At 33.2% G+C, this 22,090-nt stretch overlaps 1 protein-coding gene across 1 annotated transcript; it reads left to right on the forward strand.

Moving 5' to 3' along the window:
* The first annotated feature begins 1,136 nt into the window (after positions 1-1,136).
* Positions 1,137-5,717, forward strand: LOC148610026 (uncharacterized). The gene is made up of 3 exons (XM_088541016.1): positions 1,137-1,843; positions 3,451-3,541; positions 5,102-5,717. The coding sequence occupies exons 1-3, from the start codon at positions 1,199-1,201 to the stop codon at positions 5,326-5,328; spliced, it is 963 nt and encodes a 320-aa protein (XP_088397142.1). The 5' UTR covers positions 1,137-1,198; the 3' UTR covers positions 5,329-5,717.
* The last annotated feature ends 16,373 nt before the right edge of the window (positions 5,718-22,090 follow it).

Raw genomic sequence — 22,090 nt, forward strand, 5'->3', positions numbered from 1 at the left:
AAACACTGCCACTCTGGTAATCGCTTTTTACATTGGTGTAATAGTAATATCTGAAGGCAGTAAAACATCTACAAGTATATATATGAACATGATAGGGGATGTGGCATTACAATCCAGCAATATTACACAAGATGTAAATGCTTCATCATTTTTAACCTGCTCGTATAAGTGCCTATTAACTGAAGGATGTTGTGTTTCAAGCTTTTTACCTGATTTTATATGCCGAATTGCTACCTTAGTCAGTTGTGACTTCAGTTTATCAGCTTGTATTGGGGCAGTGACTACATTGGACCAAACAAGTAAGATCAAATTAATAAAAGATAAAAAATATTATTTACGAATAAGAGATTGAAAAGTTGATTTCAACAACATTTTTAGACATCTTTTACTTTTGCATTATATGTGTCTTCCTTTTATTACTCTTTCAAACAAACTAAAGCTAAAAATGCGAATCATCCAACAGGTTACAAAGTACTTTTTTGGGTATTAAACCTACATTTTCGTCTGTTACATGTAAATATATATTTGTGTAAAACGAAAAATAATTTTAGTCAGGATTCATGTTGCATGTAATAGGGATAAATCGATATTTGATCCTTAATATCGATTAATTATTTATCATACATTTCATTTATACTTTTTTTAGTGATCTTGAATATAATTAAATGTATTGTGACTAGTAATAGTTATTATTGGTAGGCACATTTCCGTACTTTATTTGTAGAATTCAACAAAAAATGTGCCTGTTTATATTTTGGACAATCTGGTCATCTGAATGAACTGCATTATGTATTATAAATCTTTCATGAAATTTTGATTTTGTCAGATATTGCAAATCACTCGATAATAAAAGTAAAACCATTCATTACTTTCTTTTTTCTAGATATTTGCAATTTCTATTGACACAAAACAACTCATAATGGTGGTATTCAAACCAAAACAAATAGAAATGGTTTTTTTTTTGAATTCCTAATCTTTCTTCATAACGTTACCCTGATGTAATAATTTATCAAATAAATAGACATTGAACGAAGACATTTCCAGATTCAATTTTGTGATTTGACATAACAATACGGAAAGTAATCTCCGTTTGACCATTTTACAGTACTTTATCTCATTTTATTTCTAAGAATATAACCGAACAACGAATATCCTCCATGGTAGTCTATCAACAGCAAACGGGCATGATGACAGTACTATGACACAATGGAAATATAATACTACTATGAACAAAATGAATGTCGATCTGACAGTTGTACAAGATAGTAGTATGACTACGGTGCAAAAGAATGTTGACACGACTTCTACAGAGTTGGCTGATTTTACGACTACGGGACTAAGGCAAGATCGCACAACCACTGCAGAGTTAGCTGATTTTATGACTACGTCACAAAGACATGATGGCACGACTACTGATGAATTGCCTGATATTACGACATCGATACCAACCCATGATGACACACCTACTACAGGGTTGGCTGATGTTACGACTACGGTATTAGGGAATGATGACACGACTACTACGGCATTGGCTGATGTTACGACTACGGTATTAGGGAATGATGACACGACAACTACGGGATTGGCTGATGTTACGACTACGGTATTAGGGAATGATGACACGACTATTGAAGACACGACAATGGTTAAAGGAAATAGTGTTAGGACTACGGTACTAGACAGTTATGGTACAACTACTGTACGGGAATTGCTTAGTACAACTGCAGTTTTAGAACATCACAGTCCGACAATTAAAGAATATACGACTACAGCGACAGCATGTTCCAACATGTTGTCTCAATACATCTTTCAAATAACAGAAGCTACTATGACGGAGGCTCAAGTAAGTGAGTTTCAAAGTGACTTTGTTTTTTGCCACGGTAAATTCGTATATATTTAAATGGTTAAAATAGTAAGACAATGTTTCTCACTAATATATATACTCTAGGGCATTTTTGTTAATTTCAATTCAAAATTATTATTCAAACATTAAGTTAGAACTTGGCAATATCTTCAGCTTGTCATATTCTGTCAAGATGTATCTTGTCCTCCTCTTTATAAACTGCAAACGATGAAATTCAGTAACTGTGTTTTTTAATGCATGGTGGTTCGTGACAAAAGAGGGAAGTTGTTTTGATAATTTCGAGATATTTGATAGCATTTAGTTCGGATGTGTTTTTACTCATTTTTATTCAAGTGTGTCTGTCCATTATTTATACCCGTTTTTGAGGATTGCCCTCTGTAAACTCATATTCTGTATGAACAATGGACACAATTATTAATTTACTTGCAAGGCACTCCTCTTTCGTTTTGATCATGGCATATGAGAAACTCCCTTCATTATTAAATGAATAATTATTTGCTATCTACATATTGCTGGACAGAATTTAGGTAACTTTTGTTGTGACTTTGTGAATTATTTTCTTATATCAAGCGTATATTAGAATATGTCAATTTAACGTTCCATTGTAAAGTCTTATTCAGATATCATCTATTTTTCTTTTTTAAGGACTGATCTGTATGATCTACAGACAATGGTAGTTTTAAGTGGGTCACATGCATACTGTTGCAGATTTTTTCTCAAGCACACTTTTAATAAAAAAATAGAAGTCAGTTTGTTAGAGAAAGGCTTTATACTCATCCACTGCCTTCAAACGTTGTATTTTTTTTTAATGTCCAGACCTAAATGAGAAATGATCTGTTTCTGACCAGCAGATTATAGATGGATTTTCACATTATGAACAAATCCTGTTTCTTGTATTTTTTCCTTGTTTGTAATTATTTTCATCTTGAACTTCACGCATCTTCTTCAAAAAGTTTAAGACTCATGGAAACAGCAATTATAGGGTGCTAAAAAGCCTGGTTCAACCCATCATTTTCATTGGAAATGTTAGTACCACGTCCAGACCATGTCGATGGTTTCTAATTACCGGTTTTTACCTTTATATTACCATTTGATATAGAGACTTCTTGAGTATTCCTTTTGACTTTTGCCTAGAGTGTATCAGTTTGGTAATTTCGTTTCTATCCTTTATTTATTATTGTAAATTTTCTATCAATTGCTAAATATTCATTAGTACTACTAATGATGTGAATGAATAAATAGGAACACTCTGTGCATATGATTTTTCGTCAAATGCAATGTATATCTCTTAACAGTAGAATTATTTATATAAAAGGAGACTGATATTGTGAAGTGTATACACTCCTGAATTCAAAGAACTTTTAAATTGGTGTGTTTTCTATATGTATGTTATACTCACTGCCTGGTTTTTATATTGAACGATACTGAAGTAGAAAGAAACACTTCTGATTACCCTATCACAAGTAATTCTTTTGGAGTCTAGAATTGTTTTCATGGGATCCGATTTTCATCGGTTGTGTATTAGCCTCTGTTTCTCGTTTTCTATAGTTACAGGTACAGTGGTGTCTTTTTTTTTACATTCACAGAATGTATGCGGTGAATTTGGAGGCAAAATAGCAGAGATTGAAACAGAAGAAGAAGCTCTTTGTCTGTCTGATCTTTTTGTATTATATGATCGTAAGAACTAAGAGTAATACAGGGAAACCCTCTAAACCAAACGTCTTCTAGTGTCAATTTCACAAAAATCGTAAGTGTTGAATTGATCGTAAGTTATGACGTAACTCTGCATTTTACTGTTGTGATGTCATTACTTACGACCAATTTAACACTCCAAAATGTGATCGGCATAGACAGTTGTTACGTTATCTAAATTCAAAATACAATACGTCTAGGTTTATCTAAAGGGACTTTAAATGAGTCTGATTTAGCAAGTGTTTTGGGTTACGGGTTTTTTAGGTTCGATTTAGAAAGTTTCACTGTATGGGAAATCGTTTTAACAGAATCGATAATTACAGAATCTGGGGAAAGTACATCTTAAACCACTGAAAACAGAAATTTCAATGAAAAAGTAATAAGTAGATGGTTATGCATAGTGACTGAATTTATTCAAAAAGCAAGGATCAAAAGCATAACAAATATAAAAATGTAAAAGACATTATATTTTAAACAATTTTAGTGGGGAGTGATGTTAAGCTGCCTTCCACTAGGATCAACACGCCTGTGTTTATGTCTCGAGTACGGGTAAATCAAGGAGAGGTGTCTACTAAAATTTATTTTTGACAACAGGCGACCTGTTATAATTTCTATTACTTAATATTGTGCAATTTATTTACATTGAAAGAGTAATCAAGGGAACCAAGGTTATAGCGGTAATCAAAAGAATGTAATTTAGGGACAAAGACCAGACATGGAAAGCAGACATACACAACAAAGAACATAAAGAAACTAAAATCATACATACAAAGTAACAAAAGCAAATTAGCAACTCGGACTCACTAAAAACTGGGAGCATGGACCAGCTGCACCGGTAGGATAAGCGTCCTATGCTTTTCTAGAAAAAAGAACTCTTACAAACCTAAAATGTATTCATAATTTGCTTTGCAAAAACAAAAAAAAGAAAACAAATATCAGTGTTATTTTTTCCAGATATTTAATTGATAAACAGTTTAGTACAAATGATATTGATTTTTAAGTACCCGGTAGTCTTAACAACTGCTGGACTATATGTGCACTAAAAATGTGTTAGGTGAATTATGTAGGTAGTAAATATAATAAACCCATTCAAAGTTCCCCTAAGCAGCCTTGCATGTTAAGGGTTCAATCTCTTTTGTCCAATGCAGTGAGATGTTATTACTTTAAGATGCAAGGTTTATGAAGTATGTTCTGTACATTTCCAAGAAATACATAGATATGATAACTCATACAAATTAAACAAAAGTTTATATTATGGGAACCTAAAAGAAAGACGTTGCAGAATGGCAGTGTTTCAGGGTTGGTATTTATTTAGTTTAAAATGAGAAGCAGACATAATATTTAACACCTTTATGCTTGCAAACTCATATTTGTTACACATAACTCAACAGGGTTTTGAAAAAAAACATTCCATCAGCTTTAAATGTCAAAGATAAGTTTTCCACACAAACAAGTTCATCTCCGTCAAATGTGTGTTCTTCAAACAGATTGATTTTTGAATTTGAAGCTTTTCTAACATTCTTAAAAATATCTTTTAATTTGTAGAATCATGGTACTGGATTGGAGGGTACAATTACAATGCAGATGATATTTATGAATGGTGGAATTCAACAATTCCTATGACTTACACAAACTGGAAAAGAAATAATCCCACAAAAGTTAGCACCTACTTATGTGTTTATGCTACAAGCTCGTCTGCTTTCCAGTGGGCAACTGATGAGTGTGTGTCAAAATATCCGTACATATGTGAAATAGAACTAATAAACAAGTAATCATTAATATTTAGAAGTGTCGAAAATCTCATAATATGTAAAAGCTAAGCAACAGTACTGTACAAACATCCCGCATAACAGACAATCACGGTTTTCGACGAACCGTTGGACCAAATTAAACAATTCTGACCTTACATCCATTTAGTTGTCTTGTACCCATCAGTCCTAAAATATGTTGGCTATTAGCTATAACCCATGATCGTGTAGTCTTGTTCTACAATACCGGAATAGCTTTATAATTTAGTTCAGCAGTTTAATTGAGTTCAGCATCATTACTTACTTACTTAAACATGTTAAACACGGTTTTTCCTTTCGTCTTCTTCGTGGCTCCAGACATAATTTTGTTATATATATATTAGCTGAAATATATAATGTATATTATAGCCAAAAATTCAGTTTCGTATAGAATCTATAGTCTTTATCTTAAAAGTGCAACATCTAAATGCAGTAGTCCGGTTGTGTGATATATAATTTTTCGTAAATGTTGAATTAAAGTGAGTTGTGCAGATTTTTTTCATGTATGAATCATTTATCTTTTAACAAAAAAATGCAATTTTAATAGTGTAGAAAGATATAAATACAATAGTGTCTTACTTACTTACTTAAATATATAGGGCACCAGTCAAAGAAACACATCGGCCGATGTTTCTTAATAAGCAGATGGCGCTTTCCATACCGGTGCACCTGGTCCATGTTCCAAGTTTTTAGTGGAGGTCGATTTATTCATTTCTTTTTGGTACTTTTCAGGCATTTTGTTTTTCGTTTTGTATATATCTGTTTTCCCTGTCTACTTTTTGTCCCTGGATTGAGTTCTTTTGACTTCTGCTAGAATCTTGGTTCCCTTGAAGTATAAAAATAGAACAAAACCATTATTCGTTAAAATCTATCTTCGGATAGCTGGTATTATTTCATTAAAAATTGTTCAATTTCTAGTTAATTTAGAAAATATTCAGGTCGTTAAGATTTGCTTAATGTTCTGCCACAATGAATGAAATTGATTTCGCTTGAGCCAGTTAATGGTTATTAATGGATTTGACATACTTAGATGGAACTTTATTTTGAATTGGAAAATAAAACAAACATTTCTTAAAAACATCAACATCGTCAATAATTAAATAACACCATAACAATAAAGTTGAAAATGATAACACTTTCCGTTTATCCGTTACATCCTTCATTTCGTGTATTATAAAGCTAGAACATCGTTGCTTCTTGGAAATAATTGGACTGTCTTTGTGGATATAAACCACTAAAATCCCCAAAATATCTTTCGTAACACAGTGTTAGCCAATTATTTACACAATATGAGAAACGCTGACAATCAGATGACTGTTCCTATACTTGGTTTAATTTTTGTTTTGGTGCTAACATACATACGCAATACTGATAGACCCGGTATGCACTCATGTGTGTAATACATGACGGACTGAGGTATTTCCTAACGTCTTTGGCTATTTTTTGGGTCTCTCACGGACGGTGTAAAGCATTAAAGCGTTTACACAGACCCCAGGCATAGTCAAACTCGTGAATATTGGTCATTCGAGGAAATCAGTTGTCATGTGACCACTTTCATTCATTATATTCATTAAAATTAATGCATTATCACGTGATTTAATTTCGATCGGTGACCTAGTGATTCAATTTGCAAAATGCACGCTAAATACAGCGTTGTATTGCCCACAGCAGCATTTGCTGAATCTTTGACCCAGCAAAATACTTTTTGGGGTAAAATGAACACTTGTCAGTGCATGTAAGGCAGATATTGGTGCATGATAAGGAAATTTCTCATTGATATTTTTGAAATGAAATAAGTCATATAGATACAATGAAAACCAAATATGCAAAGACTTAACATGTAATAGACTTAGTCCACAGCCTAATCCCTTTTGGGATTCGACGCATTTGTATTTGTTTTTGTTTTGACTGTTTTGGCGGAGGTGGTAAAATCAAAAAATATCTCAAGTGCCGAATTCCAAACGGGAATTATCCACGACCAAGAGCACAATCATGGCATGTGTATTTTCAATTTTCTTCTTTGTTTTTACGTTACTCTTTTTCGTCAAAATTTCAAATACAAACTTATGAGTAGGGGTCTGAAGGAGGTTCAGTAGGGTGACCGGAAACATTTTTAGGCCTAAACGGATGATCTATTTATTACATGTATTCCAGTAGTGCTAGAGATTGTTTGACTTGGCTTAGGGTATGAAAGAACGGAATTCCAACCTCTTACATCAATTTTCTATATATACAAATAAAGATTCTAAAGAAAAATTAATGAAAGTGTTGTGAAGTGCTGAATGTACATACATGTTATTTTGGTTCTGAAACCAAATGATACCGGTAAAACTGTTTGATACAATATTTAGTTGAAATATCAATTTTGAAGTGTTAATTGTGAATCAGTACCGATGGATTTAGCCTTAAAATCCTTTATATACCGGTATTGTATTTTTGTTTCATAAGAATGTCGAATGTTTTTCGTTGAGTGAATGACTGTAAGTGGGAAATTTTTCCATTATGCAGTTTTATTCTCCTTTGCTAGAGGACTGTTTAACTATGACTAATATAAAAACAAAGATATTATAGATGTTAATTCTTAGTAAATCATAAACTTCTAAACAATTCCCAACGATGTTAGAACTGTCAAATTAGCGATGCAAATTTTTGTAAACGTATAGAATTTTTCAGAACTTTCTATTCAGTTTACATATCTTCCCTGTATCAATTTGATCCGATGGAGCAGTGTCGTCACATTCTGAGACGTTTGTATATTATTGATTTGTTGTGACATGCTTCATTAATTTGATCCTCTATCCTACACAACAACATTTAAATGAACTGTCCCTTACTATCACACATCGTGTACTAAGTTACAGCCCTAGGTTAATCCTACGAGGAGGAATGATCCGGTTAGCGAAAGCTATATTTTATATAGCCTAGCTGGTCGAGTGGTCTAGGGCGCTGGCCTTTGTGCAGGCGGTGTTGCCATAGATGTCACAGCGGTACGAGTTGGAGTCCCGCGGAGGGAACTACCAAAAATTTGCATCGTAAATTTGACAGTTCTAACATCGTTGGAAAATTTTCAGACCTTTATATACATAATATATATAATAGTGTCACCAAAAGCTGGTGCTGACAACGACGTGATCATCTGTGACGTCCGTGTCTTCGTCGTCCATGCTCACTTGATTTTCTTGCGATGACTTTATGGTAATAGATGATCAATCGTTGTGAAATTTGATTGTCGTACCAGCTGACAAAGCCCAAAACAACATTGTTTTTAAGATGTTTTAAAAATGATGGAATTTTTAATCAACAACATATGTGTCCAGTGTGGTGAACGTGGTTTTCAACAAACGGTCGGCATTCCAATGGGAACAAATTGTGCTCCATTACTTACTATTCCTTCACTCTTATGTGGCTGACTTTATAGCTGATCTGATCAGTAAGAAAGAATATCCTTTGGCCAGATCCTTTAATCTCAGTTTCCGCTATATAGATGACGTATTATCTTTAAACAATCCAAATTTCGGGGATTTGATACATCGCATCTACCCAAAAGAACTTCCGATCAAGGATACTACAGACACTATGAAGTCAGCCGCATATCTTGACCTACAATAAGAAATCGATTGTAAAGGAAAATTATTGACCAAACTTTACTACAAACATGATGACTTTTCATTCAGAATTGTCAACTTTCCTTTCATCTGTGGCAACATCCCTTCTGCACCTGCGTATGGATCGTTCATATCACAACTCATACGTTATGTCAGAGCTTGCCGAAACTACGCAGACTTTTTGTATCGCGCTAGAACTCTAACAAATAGGCTTCTAGAACAGGGTTATGTTGTTACAAGATTGAAGTTATCACAACAAAAGTTTTATGGTCGTCATCATGAACTCGTGAACTGTACCATGAAAACTGATTTATTCAACGGGTCATAGTTTTCCTTTTCTCGTTTGTCTACCTGGACTTGACTTTTTATGAGCAACTCAGCGGGTGTTTCTAGAAAAGCAGAGGACGATGCACCTGGTCCATGCTCCCAGTTTTTAGTGGATCCGAGTTGCTCATTTGCTTTTGTCACTATGTATGTATAATTTTAGTTACTTTGTGTTATTTGTTGTGTATTTCTGTTTTCCATGTCTGGTCTTTGTCCCTGGATTACATTCTTTTGATTATCGCTATAACCTTGGTTCCCTTGATTACTCTTTGATATGATTTTATAATTACTGACTACTAATTAATGATTGCTCCTATTTATCTTTATTTAGTTTATGGCCCCTACCATCTTAAAATTAGGGTCAATCCATGTAACTGACAAATATCACACTGTCGATTTTTGTTTTTAGTCTAAAAAAGAACTGAGAGCCCAGAATTTTTCCAGTCTAACCTACATAAAGTGCAATACCCAATTCTTATTAGCATGGCAAAGCTTGTTCAACACATTTATCAGTAGATATTTAGTAATACATGTTAATATATATTTATAAACATGTGCATAATTCAATTATAATTATTGATTGCGGTAAATGAAGTTTTCTTGACGATGCAAACACGTTCACCCTACCGGTGCACCTGGGCCATGCACTCAGTTTACAGTGGAGTCCGAGTTTCTCATTTACTTTTGTTACTTTATACGTATTATTTTAGTGTTTTTATCTTCATTGTTGTGTTTTCTGTTTTCCATGTCTGGTTTTTGTCCCTTGATTGCATTCCTTTGGTTTCCACTAGAATCTTGGTTCCATTGGTTACTCTTTCAAAACAAAACATATGTTTATTTAAATTTGTTCTTTCGGCAATACCAGTCTTCGTCCATACGTGCCCCTCGGGCAATACCAGTCTGTTTCCAGACTTGTAAAATTATAAAAAAATGTATAGTATAATCAAATAAAAAAATACCAGTTTTATATATTGTAAATTTCTATATGATGTACACGTGTTTCAAGGAGTAACCTCTCATCAGCAGCATCAAAATCAAATATGTAGGAAGACCATAATCAAAATATTAGTTGTATACAAGAAGTACTCATAACCAAATCTATCGACAGAGGAAGCCAAATCCATCACCGAGAGGTTCTACCATATGCAATGCAAGGAATGAAGCCTCGGTGTTTTATGTATTTTTATATTTGGAATACTGCAAAATCTCATAAAAAGGGGTAGATAATATGTGATATTATTCGGGGTCAGACAAGACTACTGGGTTGGTGAATACCCTCGGGGACCTCAGGTCTATCAGCAGTGGTATCGACCCAGTGGTTTCCTAAATGCAAACAAATACCAGTTTTATATATTGTAAATTTCGATATGCTGTACACGTATTTCAAGGAGTAACCTCTCATCGACATCATTAAAATCAAATATGAAGGAAGACCATAATCAAAATATTAGTTGCATACAAGAAGTACTCATAACCAAATCTATCGAAAGAGGATACTATGAATTCACTGTTTCGTATGGGATCAAAATTCCACTTCCCGTTAAACATTATCTACTTACAATTATTTATATATTTTGATAACCGTATTGACTTTTTATGAGCAAGTCTGCGGATGTTACTAGAAAAGAAGAAGACATTACCCTACCGGTGCACCTGATTCAAGCTCCCAGGTTTTAGTGGAGATCGAGTTGCTTATTTACTTTTGTTACTTTGTATGTATTATTTTGGTTATTTATGTTCTTTGTTCTGTATATCTGTTTTTCATGTCTGGTCTTTGTTTCTGGATTACTTTCTTTTGATTTCCGCTAAAATAATGGTTCGCTTGATAACTTCTTCACTTTGTATCAAAATAGTACACATGCTTTAAACATAAAGGCCTTACATTTCTGGAAGACGTTTAATGATGTCGATGAACAATCAGCAGGAGATTACAAATTTAAAGTTATGTGATAAATTAGACCATAGTTTGCAGATAAATTGAAATTCCGTGTTATCCTCGGGATTAAAATGAAAAGGTAAATCAACAAAAAATAATGATGCTCCTCGGACTAATTGATTTATATTTAAGCGTTATAGTATGGCTTTATGATAGGTTGATATTTATGTTCAAAGTATATATGTCTGTCCGTTTAATAAGGTGTTACTATAAGCTTAATGTGATGCCTCTTTTGAAAGTACAAAATTGTTAACACACTAAATTATAATACAACAATACTGTAAATACAAATAAATGTTCATCAATTGACAACCGAGTAAATAATGCGAAATTATTTTCATTGTTTTAGTCCTCAACCATATGTTGGATTCGTCTTGTTTGAAGAAGTATATCTTTTTTTAATCATTGTATTCACAATTCAAGTTTTAAGTTTTCTTAATAGTATGTATTTGACAAATTTGGTATAAACATTCTTACGTATCAGTCTATATGAAAATGTGAATACAGCTCATATAGGTATTCTGGTATTCTTTACAAGTATTTCAAGGAATAATTTCTCACCACCGGTATTAGAATAAAATACATTAGAAGATCAAAATGGAAAAATGAATTGTATACAGTAAATACCCAAAACCAGTATGAAAACCCGATCTTCTAATGCATTGGTTCTTATGCTGTTAGTTATATTTGTTTGTCAGACCGCTTTTTGAATTTTTGAGATAAAAGATAAATTTGCGAGATTTATAGTTTTTTATTTGGGTAACCAATCTGCCTCTTATATCACAAATAAATAAATAAAATAAAACAAATAAAACTTAATTCAGCCTTTTTCATAGTTATTGTCTTCAAAGTGCAAAACCCAATAACAAACTAGGACATATTGAAGGATAACGATAAGACAGGTAAAAAAGACACACATAAAAAAGAACAAAAATGAAATAAACAAAATAACATTTAAACAATAAAAGCAAATGAGAAATCCGGATTTCACACAAACCCAGAGTGGCGTATTGTCTTTCTGTTAATGCCAGGCTTGCCTATATCCCATTTCACATCACTCCTTACTTTAAATGGCAACCCATCGGTCTCTTAAATCACAAAAAAATAAATAAATAAACAAATTATAAAATTATAAAACTGAAATCAGACAGGTCAAATAGACACACACAAAAAAGAACAAAAAAATATATTAACAACAAAGCTGATGAGAAACCGGATTTCAAACAAACCGACAGTGGCGTATTGTTTCTGTTCATGCCAAGCTTACCTATATCCCATTTCACATCACTCCTTACTTGCAATTGCAGTAGTATTTTTACCTAACGGCATTTAAATCAGATTTCTTTTTTTTTTTGCTTTTTGCTGAACCAACGAAACAGGAGTGACTATTACCAGACAGGTCAATAATGTGAGAAAAAAAAACGTTCTTCTTAAAATAGTATGTAAATAAAAAAATATCTATCGTATAGATACTGCTTTTTACGATAGGATGTGCATCAATGTAGACTATTATTGTTCAAATAAGGCCAAGTAGGCTGCTAGATTCTCCACCAACAGAAGCACCGAACCATGGTTTTCTGATTTAAAAAGTTATATTTATTATATGTGTATTATCTATGACGCAAAAGGATCTAAAGAGATTAGGAATATTGCACGTTTTATGAAAAAAATAAGACATTGATATTAGTTTTTGGTCGTTTCCTCCGCGGGACAGCTAGGCTATAACATAAGAATGGTCTAGGGCGCTGGCCTTTGTGCCGGCGGTGTTGTCATAGATGTCACAGCGGTACGAGTTCCCGCGGAAGGAACGAACAAACATTTGCATCGCAAATTTGACAGTTCTAACATCGTTGGGAATATATATATATATATATATTGTAAAATATAGGTTATGAGGGATGTTTAATTTTCAGATAGTATCACTTGTGTATATAGTGTTTTCCGGTTCTTGTTGAAACAGTCAGGTCATGGCATAAATTAATCAACACAAGATTAAGTCGACATACGTGATAGGTTATATGCAAATCATCATATTATGAAGATTGTGACTTTGTTTATAAATTATCCGACTAAAGAACTGTAAAGTCATATATATAACATGATTGAATTCTTAACAATTTTGATTATTGATTTTACTGCATTGTACTGTATTAGATGATAGAAGTGTTAATGCGGAAATGTTGCACTAACACTGTCAATAGGTATTTGCTGTAAATGCATAGGTTTCATTATTTTTGTTAGAATCATATTACAAATGCATCTCTTTACTCGAGGTATTGTTTCATTGAACTAGCTCGATAATTCAATATTGTCTTCATATTTACTTTAAAAGTCAAAGACATCAAATGACTTTTTGTCAATTTTGACGAACGTCATATATTGCATCCACTTGTCATGCGCAATATTTCATTCGAACTTCAAAAGCTCAAACATGCTGTATAACAATCGTTCACTGCACATAATTGTTTTTCGTCTTTGTGTTTATTTTTTGTCTGCTGACATTTAAACAGTACTTGGAATTATTGGTTAAAATTTTGTTTGTTGATAAAAATGTTTAAATATTTCCAAATTAAACGTCAATAGATAAGACGAAATGTTACAGACGTTATTATTTTTGTATACTGGAATGTCTGCCAGATATTAGTGTTGGGGAGTTAGTTACTAAAATACATTCTCAAAGCTTTTGGATGCAAACGACATAAATTGTCTTTTGTTTACATATATTTAGGTTGAACGAACTACATTAAAATGCCGTTGCATTTTATATACCTGGTTGACATGATCCTACATTTGAAACAAATACAATCTTATTAATTTAAAAAAAAACTGCTTTCCAATAAATTATTTTTTGTCGGATCAAAGTTGACTTTCCAATGATCCGTTAACTTTTGATTCCTTAAAGTATCAAAATACAGACAATTTAATAGTTTTGGCATTAATATAACTTCACTATCCTTGCGTCGAAACATAAATGTTGACAAATAAAGCTAAAAGTAATAGGTGATATCCTACAAATGTAAATAGAGCAATCAATAACAGAATATCGTTCAAAATACGTCTAAATCAGGGTTATAAATTTGGATCTAGTGAAAGCAATTAGTCCAAAATCGTAGACTTAACAGAGTTGAAACGTGTTAACTACTGTCATCAATGAGTATATATCGTAAATTAAATCTGTACTGTCGATGTGTCATTTTAACGCTCTGAAGATGTCCACTTTTTTAAAAAAAAAAGACATTTTGGTCAAATTGTCATTTATATATTAATATCTTACTCCTTAGGCTATAAGAATTAATAAGAAGTAAAAGACACGGTGTTATTGCTCTTCATACTGTAAAATGGGCGACTGTTTTCAAGATGATTTGTACAATAACCTTATTGATGTCTGCATAACAATTCCATTTTCTGTTAAACTGGGTTTCTACTAACCTGTCGGTTTAGTGCATTTGGTCTTAGAACTATCACGTTGGCGATATCAATATTAAAATTGAATTCGGTGCACAAATATGCAAAAAAATGGTCCACATATTTAAAGAGCAGTGACTACATACTATAGTTTCTGGTGACAGCTATTATACAATCAAGTTATCAAATATCATTATTTCTTGATTTGCCAAGATAGTACTTTTATTTCTATTGAAATAGATTTCATTGCATTGGAAATTGACAAATGTCGGAACGACATTCACAATCAACGTATTTGGTTACGGTATGTGTTGACGCTGCATTTCACTAGATTCATGTTATATGTAATGTCTTGTTCACTTCTCAAGTATTCATTTTTTATTTAATGGACCTTGACACAAGTCATTCAATTAGTTACCTGTAGGAGATGGCAGACAATAATGGCAATAACAATCTGTAAACCAAGCTATTTTGTAAAATTTACAATGTCTACATGATCACAGATAAAAACAGTACAAGTAAAGTAACATGATATGCACGTATTATATTTCAGAAATGTATAGACGATTTGTAATTTATGATTTGATTTCATTTAAATTAATTTCAATTTTATTTAATTAGATTTTGGTATTTTGTTGATACAATATCTTAAATCATAGTCAAAAGATCTATGTTAGAACTTATGCATGTAGTTTTACAAATGTTTGGAATCATATTTTAAGTGTAAGTGTTTGTAAGAATCAGGCAAATTGGGAAAAATCAGAAACATGCATGACAAAACACCACCGATCTGACAATAAAATATCAATCAAGGATGATTGCTCTATTTGAAAAGACCATATTTGATCTCTTCATCATTGGATTTGCTCAGAAATTTTTACTAGAATGTTAGAAAGATTAGGTTTTTGACCGATTAATCTGCTCTTAAAATGTTCATTTTCATTGCATTTCAATGATATGGTAACTCAATGGTACAGCATGATATGGAAAATCTTATCTGTTTTCTCGATTCTGATGGTGCAAATAGTCAAATTACACTATCAAAATGATGTTTTTTGTATTCAGTGTTTCACCTACTGCCTGATAATTAAAGAGGCTGACATTTTCTAAATTTTTTATTTCTAATTCTGAAAAATACGTTAAGGTAATGCTTTAGTTGCACAGTCAAATGATGGTTCACTGCGAGGTCGACGATAAATAAGTTTGTTAATACAACAATAAAACATGCCCAGTATAGTTCAATTGTACTGTCATTAGAACATATTCAGCAAAAGGGGTTAAACTTTAAAATCATCGGCAGATATAACATTGGAAAAAGCTTGTATTACGGTAATAATAACACGGGTTAGGGATCTCAACAGGTAGGTTAGTTATTGACAAACCATGCTTAACAGAATTGAAATATTACAAACGTCATCAATTGGAGTTGTTTACAATGATTCAACTGTACAATCGAAATAATAATATAACATCAGTACAGCTTTCAAGTTTATGGATTGAATTTTCCATTCAAAGTCACATTTCATCAAGTATTTTTTGTGTGTGTTTTCATTGCGTACATAGAATGATTCGATGTGACCATATTCGCCCGCAACCATGTAGTTTTGGGCATACGCTAGCTATTTTCCTTGAAACATACCAATATTATATTAATGTTGTATATGATAATGACTTTTAAAAATAAAAATAAAAATAAATCGAGACTGTTCTATTGGTATTTTGCCCTTATATCTTCACAATAAATGACCTATGTGAGTTTAGCTTCAACTTAGGTCGTGTCTGCTGACAAATTTTAAAATTCATCAAAAACTAACGCTTCATTCTTTATAGTGCACATGTATATGAATAAACCTTTTAGTCCTGAATTTTGCGCTTTAGTTTGTTCCTCAGGGGGTGCTCTGGCTTTCAAAATTATGTCGCCAGACAAATCGCCAGCTGCCAATTTTTGTCCCCAGTTTTCAGAAATTAGAGCCAAAATCTATTTTTTCTATTTTTTTAAAATATGACAGTATTAAGTCCTGTGATCAGGTATCAATTCATCAAAATAACCCCTTCATTCATGACATGCATGCATCCAAGATTCACTCTTGATGCCTGTATAAAGCAGGTTTTAGTTCTAGTCTTAGTCAGGATTTAAAACCATTAGTCACTTGTTATATGCAAAATAATAAAGTACTATTCCAGAAAAAGGTGTTTTATTTCTATCAAGGACTTTATATCACTATGCTCATAGAGTCCCTAATTTTAAAACATGTTCATTGTTGACCTTTGTGGTCTAATTAAGTTTATCTTAAAATATAATTTTGTCTTTTGTTTATACATGTTCAACTAACTTGATTCTTTTTTCAAGTGATAACATTTATAGCAAACTACAATTGACCATTAATTGTGCCCCTGTTTGTCTGAATTTAATTAGAATTGGGAGTCCCCATCTATTTGTTTACCGATTTTCCCGCTAAAAAAGGCACATGACAAATGTCATCTATTTCCTCTTATCAATTCTTGCTTTTCAAAGTGTTGTAGACATGTCCTGATGGAATAATCACTGTTAACTGGATTTAATGTATTATCTCATAAGGTCAATCTGTTTCTGATTGTATCATATGGTATAACAAGGCTGTGAAGCTTGTATGTAGCCACGTGCACATAGCCATGATTGTGTTTACCTTTGACCAGATGATAAGAGTTTTGATTGGCTCAATAATATATTTACATAGGATTGACACCTCCCAGGAGGATATTGTGATTCACGGTAACCTAGTCCAATCACTTTTGATTGGCTTCAGTCGTAAATTGGTTATGGTCAATTGACAACACAATTTTATAATTAGAGAAAACATCCGTTGCTGACAAACTTCATGTCAATTTTAATATACAAAACCAAGGCGCCAAGAAAATCGCCAACTGGTTATTTTTGTCGCCAGATCAAATACGAAATCGCAAATTACGACATTGGCGAAGCCCATCGCGACCCCTGCTTCCTTCGTTTTCGATTATAATGCTGTTAATAAGAGGCAACTCCTTGAAACACGTGCACATGATCCCCATAAAGAACTTTGCATAACTAATATCATTGGCATATATATATATATATATATATATATATATATATATATATATATATATATATATATATATATATATATATATATATTATCAAAAACTCACGAAGCGAGTTGTATTCAATTTAATCCACACTTTAAATGGGGAAGTAAATAATACAAAATCCAAAACAATTGACTAAACAAAACAATGTTAAGATATAGAATTAAAAATGTGAATTAAAAAACATACACGATGAGTACAAGTACAGTTTATGCTTTTGAAATTACTTTCTTGTATCATTAATGGAACCAGCAGATGTCATTGATTCTGAAATCAGTATAAGTCAAGTAAAAGTGTGCATTAACATTTATAAAGTCAGTTAAGTTTGTATTATTCCATACAAGAGATGAATGAATGATTGAATACAATGTAACCAAAGTTCTCTCGGCTGGAACACTAGTGGTTACGCTGACGTTTGAAATACTGTCCTCAAATTGTACTTGTTTGTTGCACAAAAACCTTTATCTTTAAGTTCTATGCAAACCCATTAGAGGACAAATGCAGATCTTAAGCAAGAATTGAGTTTTAGTGTTACCTTTTTCATTTTAGAGAAATTATTCTGTTCTTCCATGATGTTCACACAATTTACTCTTATTCATAGCTCAGAACTTACAGTTGCATATATATAGAACACCTAAAAAGTCAAAGTTTTTCAGTTCTTACACTTTTGAGATGAATACGGTAAAGAAGTATGAAATTGCACAATGAAAAATTAATCTTTTTTTACCCGGTTGATTTAGGTTGATAAGTTTGTTTTCCCAAAGCTATATATGTTTGCAGAATGGACTATGGTAACGTAAACATGTGGCATTAATAGCCCAAAAGTATTTTGTAGTGCTGCATATATATCTTGTATCACCAATATACTTATGACAAAGAGTAATCAAGGGAACCAAGGTTCGAGTGGAAGTCAAAAAATAATTTAATCCAATGATAACGACAAGACATGGAATACAAACACACACAAAAAAAGAACATAAATGACCGATACTGATTATTTGTGGACGCACAGCCTGTTTTCGTAAAGTATGATAAAGAGGTTTTATTTATGGTTGACGCGTTTTTCAACAAACGGTCGGCATTCCAATGATGGGAACGGATTGTGTTTTTCTACCTGCTGATTATTTCTCCACTCTTATGAGGCTGACTTTATTGCTGCTGATCTGATCCAAACGAAAGAATTTCGTTTAGCTAGATCCTTTAATCTCAGTTTCTGCTATATAGATGACGTATTATCTTTAAACAATCCTAATTTTGGGGATTTGATACATCTCCTCTACCCCAAAGATCTTGAGATAAAGGATACCACAGACACTGTCAAGTCAGCCTCATATCTTGACCTACACTTAGAAATCGATGGTAAAGAAAAACTATTGACCTAACTTTACGACAAACGTAATGACTTTTCATTCAGAATTGTCAACTTTCCTTTCATCTGTGGCAACATCCCTTCAGCACCTGCGTATGAACCGTTCATATCATAACTCATACGTTATGCCAGAGCTTGCCTAAACTACACAAACTTTCTGTATCGCGCTAGAATTCTAACAAATAGAATTCTGTAACAGGTTTATGTTGCTACAAGATTGCAGTCACCACTACAGAAGTTTTAGGGTCGTCATCATGAAGTCGTGGATTGTTACGATGTATCCGTCTGCGCTATGAAAACTGATTTGTTCAGCGTGTCATAGTTTTCTTTTCCTCTTTCGTCTACCCCGGACTTGACTCTTTATGAGCAACTCGGCGGTTGTTTTTAGAACAAGCAGAGGATGCTTATCCTACCGGTGCACCTGGTACATGCTCCCAGTTGTTAGTGGAGTCCGAGTTGCTTATTTGCATGGTCAAATGACTTGACGAAATTCTTATCTTCTTAAAGTTTCTTTCTGGTCAACATTTTCCTAAATGATGTCATATTCGAAATAACCAGTGCATTGATTGACCGTGCTTTATGCTAAACTAATTTGGATTCGGATTATTATCCTAATGCCATATAGATTGCCCAGTGATGAGTAGTATCGGGCATAAGCCCGTATAATTGTGATAATTTTGTGAAAGAATTGTTAGATTTATACACAATACACAGGAATTTTTTTTCCTATATATCATAAAGATATTCACATGCATGGTAAATTGTTAACTGTGGCTTTGTTTTCATTTAAATGTAAGTGATGAAATGTTTATCATAAAAATGTATTCAGAAAACGACAACTAGCAACACTACAAAAACCCGCAATTGTTCTTATCATCATTCTTGTATTTTCTTAACTAGCTTTCAGTAACTGCGAGGGTTCTTTAATTTAATAACTCATTCTGTCTATATTTTGCTATTCCATGAACAGAATTGGATGTATTACTGAATAAATTTTATAGCGTGTTTGTTGTTTTATTTAATTTTTTTACCTTAAATTAAATAGGGATTATAACGGCCTTTCAAAACTAGAGTACTACAACTGCAGTCTCGCGCCTGTCCACAATCAGGAGATGTTGGTCATTTATGTGTCTTTGTGTCGTTATTGGACTTTTCAGTTTATTTTGAAGACGTCGCATCGTTCTGTTATCGTAGACACGTTTTTTCTTTTGTTCTCGGTACCTTTCAGATCTTATCTAGAAAAGCGTTTACACTTGTTGATGATCTCTATGAATATTTATTATTTCTATAAAGTTCAAACGATGGTGCATTTGTTATAGATTGATTAATTGATTGTTAGGGTTTAACGCCCGAGCAGAAATATTTTATCTATATTCAGGCGATGAACTTAAAATGGATGACAAAATGAACATGAAATGATGATGAAATGAAATGGGACACAACGAAAATTTTGATTGCCTCTGGAATAAGGGAGAGGTTGGTAAGGCAGGGCAATTTAGCCCCTATGACGGGGCCCTTTGGTTCCTACTCCAAGATAATACCACAGATGGGTTTTTTAACGTGAGAGGAACGTGGCATCTTTGCCAACACGCTGCATCACTATGGTTTGCAGTCAGGATTTCTATATGCCTGACGACCCCAGCATGTAACATACAAAGGTTACCATATTCAACCACCTGGGGCACACAAACAGTTTGCTCTGTGGGCAGAACCCCCAAGCCCCCGGCAAGGGGGTCTGAGCACTATTTAGTCGCCTTTTACGACAAGCTTAGCCTTGCTGTGGGCCCATTCTTTTGACACCCGGACTCGCACGGGGCCATTTGTTATAGATGAAAGCAAAATATTTCGTTCGGTTTTTGCATGTTTTTTGCATGTTTTTGTGTTGTTTTGTTTCGTTTTTTATCATAATTTTTGTTTCATTTTTTTGTTATCTTTTCATACATGTACTTTTTTCCTATAAAAGAACTGAATTGTGTAAAAAATCAATTACCTTTGATAGCTGACTGTATTTCTTTCAAGTTGGTAATAAGTAGTCCAATTATTTTAGCACAATCGACTTAATATTTTTAATTGATGTCTAATGCTTTAACATAAGCTTGCATTTAGATTCTATCTAAAAACTATATATATCCTAGCAAATTCTCGCTTATATTATTCATCATAAAAGTGTTGTAAATTCATAGTATGATAATGATACGTTCGTATTTGATAAAACTGTTATTTAAAAGTCAATATAATCTACAATCAATTAACAATAAACGCTGTGTTTATTCTCTCTATAAGTATACTTAACGAAGAAAACTTTGGTCCAATATCAGAACATTGTCGACTTAGTGTCAATAATAGAGAGACAAAAGCCTACCAATTCCGATTTTAAGCGAATATTGGCATCCGCAAGGAAGTGCATCATTACTTTAGACTCTAAAGAGTTAAATGAAACTAGCAATAAGATGAAAAGGAATTAGTATTTGCAGCTTCCATGCCCTTTTTATACCTCCCGCTTGGCAAGAAAAGTGTAGTGGTCGTGGATGCACGTCTGTCCGATGGTCATTCCGTCAGTCAGTCTGTCAGCCTTCAACCTTTTCGTTACAGTTTTTTTTTCAGCTACTACTAAACACGACAGCCTGATATTTTGACAGAAGCTTGATATAGATACATGTTTGTTTGTTTGTTGCGGTTTAAAGCCCGAGCAGCAATATTTCAGCTATATTCAGGCGATGAACATGAAGTGGATGATAAAATGAACATGAAATAATGATGAATTGAAAAATGGGATGGGACAAAAATACAATGTGATCGACAAATTTTGATTGCCAATGAAAAAAGGAAGAGGTAGGTAGGGTCGGGCAATTTAGCCGTCTGTGGCGGAGCCGTATGGTTCCTACTCCGGGAGAATACCACAGCACAGTAGGGTTTTTTTACGTGTGAGGAACGTTGCATCTTTCCCAACACGGTGCACCATTATGGTTTGGGGTCAGGTTTTCCGTATTATAGCCTGATAAC

Source organism: Perna viridis, chromosome 8 (genome assembly GCF_037379345.1).
Source record: "Perna viridis isolate PV_CMFRI_1.1 ecotype Kerala chromosome 8, ASM3737934v1, whole genome shotgun sequence".
In the NCBI taxonomy this organism is placed as follows: domain Eukaryota; kingdom Metazoa; phylum Mollusca; class Bivalvia; order Mytilida; family Mytilidae; genus Perna; species Perna viridis.